We start from the raw sequence: 9,102 nt of genomic DNA on the forward strand, positions 1-9,102 counted from the left end.
TACACTGGCTGCTCTGTATTTAAACATTCCCGGCTAATGTAGCCACACCCACTGTACAATAAGCAACCTATGAGGTTGAAGCAATAAGGACCAATCACAAGCGATCCCGCTCTGCACGGTGATTGGCAAACATATTCTGGGCTAGGGCTCCTATTGGTTACATTAGGATCCTAGCCCAGGGCGAAGCTTAACATTGACTCTCAATGGCACAGTTCACAAGCAGTTATATACATCTCAATACATAACAGCTATAATGCCATGACATCCACTTTCCAAAGCAGCCATTTTATCCAGGTGATCTGATCTGTCACTGGTGGATCAGTTGTCATTCCAAGAGATTTCCAGCCACCACCTGGAGGTTGGCACCACCTGCAGGAGGAATAACTCAACTGACCAACAGTCGAGGGGTCTAATTATACAGGGTTGGCCAACCCTGCTTGGGAAATTCCTGGAGATTTTGGGGTGCAGCCTAGTTTGGAGATTACAGGCCCTCACTGGAGGCTGGAAATCCTAGAACCTATTGAGCATAGCGTAACTCAGCTTGTGAGTAAATATGCGTAGCATGGCTTTGCACTTCGCGTGAAATATTAATAGTCAGTTAAAAAAGTTCCAACGCAAAACACAGCGCCAGCTGCAGCTCTTCTGCCCACCTACTCGGACGTGTATTACGCTTCATCCACTCGTATGCACAAGCTTTGTGTTTCTGTCCTAACAGTAAACTGCAGATTTCGAATAAAGGAAGAAGAAAAAAGCCGGGGGGCGGGACGTGTGTCACTTGTATTTTTCTACTTGATTGTGTTCTCTTGAGTGCCCGATGGAGTCGCTCTATCTCTGTTCTTTCCCATGTTGAAAACTATAGTCTTCATTGGAAGCGGGCGGAGTGGAAACCAATTTCGAACCGGAAGTGTGAAACGACCTGCGTTTTCCCCGCAACTCTATGAGAGAATCATGGGCAATGGGTGGCTTCCAATTTTCCCCGGAAGTTGAGGCTGGGACTCATGCTAGCATTTTCCCCTTACCTCTTCGACCAAGCAGGCTGAGGATTGCGTCTTAGCAACGGAGAGGACGCGCCTGCTCTAGAAAGAGGAAGAGTGGCGAACTCGAAGTTCAGCTGAGGCGCCGAGTATGTCGAAGTTAAGTAAAAAGAAGGAGCTGGTGAAGAGCAACAACGTCCTGCAAACCAGCGTTCCCACTAAAGAGTAAGACTCTCATTCTCTGTGGAGTTTCTTCTTTCTTATCACATCCCCGCTTTGCAGGGGTAACCCTCAGAACTCCCTGTCTCGCGCGCCACTGCCGAAAGGAACGTTCTGTAATCCCCCGCCCCCTAGCCATTCACAAAATTCGTCTGCCCCGTTTAAATTCTTTTGCCAGTACATTTCTGGAATTGCCGCCTAATTTTAAGATTAGGACCTATTCCTGGAACATGGGACGTAATGATCGTGCCCCTGCATGCCTAGCGTGCCGGGGGAGGGGGGGAGGGACGACGACAGCGAGGCCCATTAATGACTATGGTAAGCTCATCAGAAGGATGAAATGAGAAAGGGGGGGGGGGAGAAGTGTGAACTGTGGGTTTAAAAGACTATAAAATGCAAAAGGTGACAAGTGTAACAGTGAATGCAAAACCCAGAAATACACAAGGTAAACACAATGGCCATTTACAAGAGTTGCAGTCAAGGCTCCCTCTAAGCTGTGGAGTCTTGTGAGCAAAAATTCTACTTTGTGAACTACTGGCATTAAAGTTGTGAGCGAGCAATTTGGCTACCGCATAAATTAGTTTGCTCTGGAGCCATTCTTTCTGAGCTAAGACAAAAATGTGTGAGCTGGAGGCTAAAAAACTGTGAGCTAGCTCACACTCAGCTTAAAGGGAACACTGGTTGCAGTCTGTGACAGTAGAGTCTGCCTGTTTTATGTTATGCAGTTGAGGACTTGTAGTGGCTGAAAGGTTACCAATGAGCAGTCACCTGTTTACAGTATCTGGAGGGGGTTTCCAAATCTGATAATATGACTGTGCACCTGGGCAGACTCCTCTGTTCTTAGGTACAATATTTGTTTCTTTACTCCTTGCTACAAGACGATGGACCACTTGCCACCCTCATGCACCCTTTCACACAGCCAGTTTGGTGTAGTGGTTAAGTGTGTGGACTCTAATCTGGGAGAACCGGGTTTGATTCCCCACTCTTCCACTTGCACCTCCTGTATGACCTTGGGCAAGCCATAGTTCTGGCACAGCTGTTCTTGAAAAAGAGCAGTTTCTGTCAGAGCTCTCTCAGCCCCGCCTACCTCACAGGGTGTCTGTTGTGGGGAGGGGAAGGGAAAGGAGTTTGTAAACTGCTCTGAGACGCCTTTGGATACTGAAGGGTATAAATCCAATCTCTTCTTCTTTCCAGTTACTGCTGATCTCTTTCTTTTTTCTTGTTTTACGCCACCTGCATATTAGAACTCAGAACTTTGCATTGTTTTGACAGTTATTGATAGTCAAAAGTTCTTTTTCCTCCTCATTCCACTCTGTGTTCACCCCATGTGATGATGGTCACTAGCTTAGATAGGTTTATAAAATAGTTCCTTTGTGAATTCATGGTGGATGTGAACTAAATGGAACCTTGAGGTCCAGAGGCAAACTTCTGAATACTAGAAGTGGGGAAAGGGTTCCTAAAGATCACCTAGCTGGCCCTTAAGGGTTGGAAATAAAATGTTGGCCTAGGTGGAACTCAGGTCTTATATTTTTAAACAGCTGGAGATGTGTGCTGGGAAAATGCAGATCATTGTCTGCTGTTTGTTGGAAACATGCTGTCCCCTTCCCATGTCATGTGACCAGTGTTCTCTCTAAGCTGAGTTAGTGTGAGGTAGCTCACAGTGTTTTAGCCTCTAGCTCACACATTTTTTGTCTTCGCTCAGGAAGGATGGCTTCAGAGCAAACTAATTTATGCAGTAGCCAAATCACTTGCTCACACCTTTAATGCCAGTATCTCACAAAGTAGAATTTTTGCTCACAAGACTCCACACCTTAGAGGGAGCATTGCATGTGACCTCCTTTGTTGTAAAGGGTAAATTGGTTCTAGGTATGGAAGAACTGGGGTGATGGGTGAGTGCTTTTAAACTGAGAACTGAGAGATTGCTAGAGCATTCACTTACTAAGTTCTGGGTTGTCATAATCTCTGCTGAGGTGTATAAAAAAGTATTCAATAAACTAGAAGAGGAGCAGTCTCCGGGGACTTCTGGGTGTGTATTTATGCTAGGATGCTTTCTTATCTGGATCCCTCTGAGACTTCATTATGCTACACAGAAATAGCTCCACTTTCAACAGCTACAGATATTACCATCTTTGGTGTTGATTTAAAATCACATGAAGTTCCCTTTTTAGTGCTATTGGAGATGGCCAGCCCTTTTAATTTCCTTCATGCTAATTGGGAATTTAATAAGTTACTAAATCAGAAAGCTCTTGCTTTTCTTGGGCCTGGAATACTAATGTGATTGTAAAATTTCACATACTGGGTGCGTTCAGACGAGGGCTTTTTGCCGGCATAAACTGCACCGGTTGGAACCGGTGCAGTTTATGCCGGCAGAAACGCGATCAGACTCACCCTCCTTCTTCCGGATGCCTCCGTTGGACGCCCGCTCACACGCTGCGGGCGTCGGCGTTTTTTTTTTTTTTTAAGAAGTTTGAGCATGCGCACAGGCAGCCATTCAGAGAATGGCAATTTTTGCGCATGCTCAAACTCCCCCCCCATTACATTTAAACTTTAAAGGTAAGGACTTACCTTTAAAGTTTAAATCCCAACCTGGCCTCCCTTAAGTCCCGGACTCCTCCGCCCGAGCGCATATCGCTTAGGGTTAAAATAAAATGGCGGGGGAAAGCCGGAAGCCTCAGGCTTCCGACGGAAATGCCTAGGCACCGGTGGAGAGCGATCAGACGCCGGGGTGCATCGTTTACCATCGTTATACTCTGTATACCACCACTTGGGACCTGGTAGCAGAGTGCAATGGTGTAAAGGGCTTTACACCGGTTAGGGAGAGGAGGCAGATGTGCCCCGTCTGAACGCCGGTAAGTACATCGATTGGAACCGGCACCCTAACCGGTGTAAAGCCCCCGTCTGAACGCACCCACTGAGTTCTCATTGTATCAGATTGACTCCCTCTTCAAAGTACTGGGTGCCACGAACAATATCTAAGGAAGTGAGCAGGTCATACTGGAGTACTTGCAGGATAGTTTGTACTTATTTACTAGAGTAGCACAATCTTTAAGAAGGTGTGGAACACATATTTGGATATATAATGCAGTATGTTGCTGTCAATGGTATGCCCAAGCTTTCAGTTCCGATATTTTGCTTTTCATCTTCCCTTGTACGTGAATGTGGGGACTGATCTGTAGTCTGTCCTTAAAAAGCATAGTGTTGTTCAGAATACGACCATATGGAAGAGATGAAGCTACATTGCACTGAGCTAGACCATTTGTTCATACACAGCTGAGCACTGTCGCCTATGACTGCTAATGGCACTCCAGAGTCTCAGAGGTCTTTCCCAACATCTGTTCCCAAAGAACATATACTTTTCATTCCAAGATCTCAAAAACCAAGGGTAATGACACGTCACATTTTAAATATCGTTTCTGACAAACTCCCCCATCCCCGAAAATGGATGTTGAGGTTGAACTCAGTTTAGTAGTACTGGAAATGCAAAAACCCTATATCCCTGAATGTACTCTTTAGGGATGGGTACAGACTGGGAAAATGGTGGTTCATGGTGGTTCGTGTTTCATTTGAGCTGGCAATCAAGCTATCGCAAACTGCTATGGGTGTTTCTATGGCTCTCCAAAAGTCCATCCGCAGCATTGCGTAGAAATTGATTCTGGAGAATGAACCGCTCTAATGAACCAAATGCAACTCCACAGGAAAAATGAGGTTTGTTTTTGGATTTGGGAACGACATGACCAAACAAACCAGTTGAAAATGAACCATGAACCGTCCTGGTTTGTGCCCATCTGTAGTACTCATCAGTTTTTATTCCAGTATCTCAGTATTCAGGGGGCTGACGTTTGCTTTCATTTTATATCATTACTTGCTTCCTCTGAAAATAGGTACAGGACTGACCTTGGCTTTGTCCTTGAAGCATAAAATGTTGTCTTGAATGTGCCCAGCAACTTTCACTCTAATGCCTTAGTTTTTAAGAGGAATGATGGAAAGCATTGTATTTTGCATTTGCCCTCCACTCTTTGAAAATGGGTGAGGGGATATAGTTGCTATTTAAGCGTGAAATGAAGAATTGTGTTCTGAATTGAACATGTTAATGAAACTCTTGTATTACAAACAAACTGACAATCACAGACAGTGTAAAAAATGTCAGTAGTTAAAGGAAGGCCTTGCTTAGGAAGTTAAAACAAGTCCAATACCCATCAAGAAATGAGTTATTCTCTTTTCTATCAGGACCATGCAAATCTTGTCATTCCCCCTCCTTCCCAAACACTCACATGAGATAAGAAATTCTTCTTTTTTTTTCTTTATGTAATTTCCCCCCTTAATAATGGCTGTTAGTTTTGCTTATAACTAGTGACTTGAAACTGAAGAATGAACTGGCCTTGTTCATGCTCAAACTGCGGTTTGTTTCTCGGTTCATGCCCATCCCTACTTTTAAACATTGTTAGTGATTGTAACACAGAATAGGCACATTCATGAATATCGCACATACATCCATTGGAATGTTTGGAACACCAGCACAACAGACCATTTTGCTTGGCACTCAGGGTCAGATCTCTGCCTGGGCAACAAAAGCACTAATAGCACTGCAGAGGCCAGATGTGTGGGAGAAGGCAACAGTCATGGCTTATGATGGTCATTGCCTCCCAGACCTGAACCACTGCCAACCAAGTCCAAGACCAAATCCCTCAGATGCTGCTAGCTAGAGATGTCCAATGTAATAGTGAAACACACAGTATATATGTGAACACAAAAAAAATTAACTGTGCATGGCGTCAATACCAATGTCAAAATCCATAAATAATAATAATTAATTAATTCATTTATAGACAAATTAAAAATTCATAAATTTCAAAATCCTAAGCTTTAAGGGCTTTTTTCATGTGAATGAGTCAGACCTGTGGAATGTTGTGGGATGCATTTAACTTGAGAAATGCTTTGAGTATGGTAAGGTAAAGGTAAAGGTTCCCTTGCTCGAATGCCAGTCGAATCCGACTCTAGGGTAGCGGTGCTCATCTCTGTCTCAAAGCCGAAGAGCCAGCGCTGTCCAAAGACGTTTCCATGGTCATGTGGCTGGCATGACTAAACACCAAGGCGCACGAAACGCTGTTACCTTCCCACCAAAGTGGTACCTATTTATATCTACTTGCAATTTCTTGCTTTCGAACTGCTAGGTTGGCAGGAGCTGGAACTAGAGACGGGAGCTCATTCCATCTTGCGGCACCCGGGTCTCGAACTGCTGAACTACTGACCTTCCACAGCCTGCAGTTCAGCGTCTTAACCACTTGAGCCACTGCAGCTCCTTTGAGTATGGTACCATGAGAATATTGAATGTTGTGAAGGCATAGCCCACTTTGAAAATGATATTGTGAATTGAATATGCTGAGGCTGTTTTTCAGTGATATCCTTCAAGTTACGGGTTCCAACTTGATAAAGTCATATTGGTGAAACGTGGAGCATATTGAGGAAACTGGCAATCCCGTAGTTCTTCTGTTGGAAGTGTTTAGTTATTCCGGTTTGTAAACGAGCCATTTGGTTCAGGGTTTGTTTCAGGGTTTATCCACAAACTACGAACTGAACTGCATTTTCCTGGTTCATGCCCATCCCTACTGATAGCACCCTACTGATAGCATTCCAAGTATGCCTAGTTACATGCAAGGTTTGTACAAAGGCAGCGGGGGGGAGGGGAACACCACCAAGGAAGACTGTCAGGGGAGGTGAAATTCTGTTTCCCTCTCAGTGTTGTCTCCTGCTTTTCTCCTTTCCCACTACAGCCCCCCCCCCTCATTTTAACTGCCTTTTCTCTCGGTTCTTTCCCTGCTTCTGGCATTGCTTGTTCCTCATCCTTCTTTAGCCACTGGCTCTCTTTCCAGGCTTCGTTACTGGGTCTTCTTATTTCCTGCCAGCTCACCTGCTACTGTTGTCCTTCCCATTGGCTCTCCTCTTTTTCTCCTTGCTGTTGCCATTGTTTGTATGCCAACGCCAAATTCTGTTCTTGTTCTTTTATTTTATGGTGTCTACACATGTGCAGATGATATTGTCATCTTTAGAAGTGGTGGTATTCCCTAAACAGATTTTTAAAAGAAAAAAATCTGGGTTTTCCCAATTTTTTAGAACCTTATATCATACCACTGGCTACTTCGGTTCTGTAGATTGCCCTGTGCATGTATCAGTGTACTCCTGCATACGCTTACTTGGAAGTGTTCAATGTAGCTTACTCAGCTTTATAATGAGTTCCCAGGTAAATAAGCACTGTGAGGGTGAAGAAGCATTACCCTGCACACACATTCCTGAAGTTCTGTCCTGTCTGAATTTGAGCTTTGAATTTATTTATTTCTTATGCTGTGGAAAAGCTATTTATGGATCTTCTAATGACACATCTAGTATGAGTCTTAGTCTGAGCTGTGAAAACAGTGGATACTTATGGCAGTCTCTTCTCGATGAAAGAACAATAGAGACCTATGGCATTTTTGTAACATTTGCTTCATCAATGGAGGTAAAGAGACAAAGCTATATTGAGCAGGCCTGTTCACCCACACTGGATCCTCAGTGAGATGGCTACTAGCCTGAAGCGCATCACCAGCCAAGACACAGCTCTTCCAAAGTGGATGGGATAAAAATGGATATTTCTCACACACACACTTCCAAGTGCTCATCTCGTACCTCACTTCCTGCATTCATGAAGCATACTCAGCCATTAAAAAATGTTAACATTCTTTTGTCAAAGGCCCTAATTCTCATAAGGTGAAAGTTAGTGGTAGATATATTCACTGTTAAACAGGCACCAAATTTACAGCCATGTAATTTAATTAGGGAATGCAATGGAATCTATTACCTCAAGTATAAGGAATACATAAAAACTATTGATGTTAGTAGTCAAAATGATAATGGTAAGATTCAAAATGATGATGACCCCCATTTTTAAAATGTCAGACACTCATTTGTACTTTTATTTATTTATTTATTAGACTTTTACCCCACCCTCCCGCCGAGGTGGCTCAGGGCGGCTTACAATAGTTTAAAAACCAGTAAAAAACAGTATAGGAATAAATACAGAATACAATCAGTAAAATAAGCAAATATAGCTTATTAGAATTAAAATTACAGTTTAAGCATTACAGTTTAAGCATGGCGGCCAACTGTTATAAAGTGCTAGATCAGAGTGGTCTGGGCTATTAAAATGCTTGCCGGAACAGCTCGGTCTTTACCGCTCTACGGAATTGGTGGAGATCCTGCACTGCTCGAGTTTCATTTGGGAGCTGATTCCACCATACTGGTGCGGCTAGGGAAAACGCCCTAGTTCTTATCGCTGTTAACTTAGCGTCCCTAGGGCCAGGGGGGACTAAACGGTTCTGCAACTCAGATCTCAGTGCTCTTGGGGGAACATATGGGGAAAGGCCTCAGGTAGGCAGGCCCCAGACCATATAGGGCTTTAAAGGTCATAACCAGCACCTTGAAGCGTATCCGGAACGCTATTGGCAGCCAGTGCAGTGACCTCAGCACAGGTTGGATGTGCTCCCTCACAGGGAGACCCATCAACAACCTGGCCGTGGAATTCTGCACCAGCTGCAGCTTCCGAAGTTGCCCCAAGGGCAACCCCATGTAGAGAGCATTGCAGTAATCCAGCCTCGAGGTGACCATAGCATGGATCACTGATGCCAGATCATTGCATTCGAGGAAGGGGACCAACTGCCTAATCAGCCGCAGATGATAAAAGGCTGCCTTGGCAGTGGCTGCTACCTGGGCCTCCATTGTCAAGGAAGCATCCAGAAGCACTCCGAGACTCCTGACCCTCGGAGCTGGCACCAATGGCGCCCCACCGAAGGCCGGAAGTGGGACCCCTACCCCCGTGCCACTCCGATTCAGGTATAGGACCTCCGTCTTCATCGGATTCAGTTTCAGTCGACTCAGC

General features: G+C 44.6%; 1 protein-coding gene across 1 annotated transcript in view; it reads left to right on the forward strand.

Annotated features, from left to right (window-relative positions):
* The first annotated feature begins 1,125 nt into the window (after nucleotides 1-1,125).
* Nucleotides 1,126-9,102, forward strand: part of ADGB (androglobin) — a 129,892-nt gene continuing 121,915 nt past the window's right edge. The window contains exon 1 of the mRNA XM_015426312.1: nucleotides 1,126-1,199. Coding sequence (XP_015281798.1) covers nucleotides 1,126-1,199 — 74 coding nt within the window. The remainder of the gene's footprint in view (nucleotides 1,200-9,102) is intronic.

Source organism: Gekko japonicus, unplaced genomic scaffold (assembly GCF_001447785.1).
Source record: "Gekko japonicus isolate JY-2015 unplaced genomic scaffold, Gekko_japonicus_V1.1 scaffold587, whole genome shotgun sequence".
NCBI lineage: Eukaryota > Metazoa > Chordata > Lepidosauria > Squamata > Gekkonidae > Gekko > Gekko japonicus.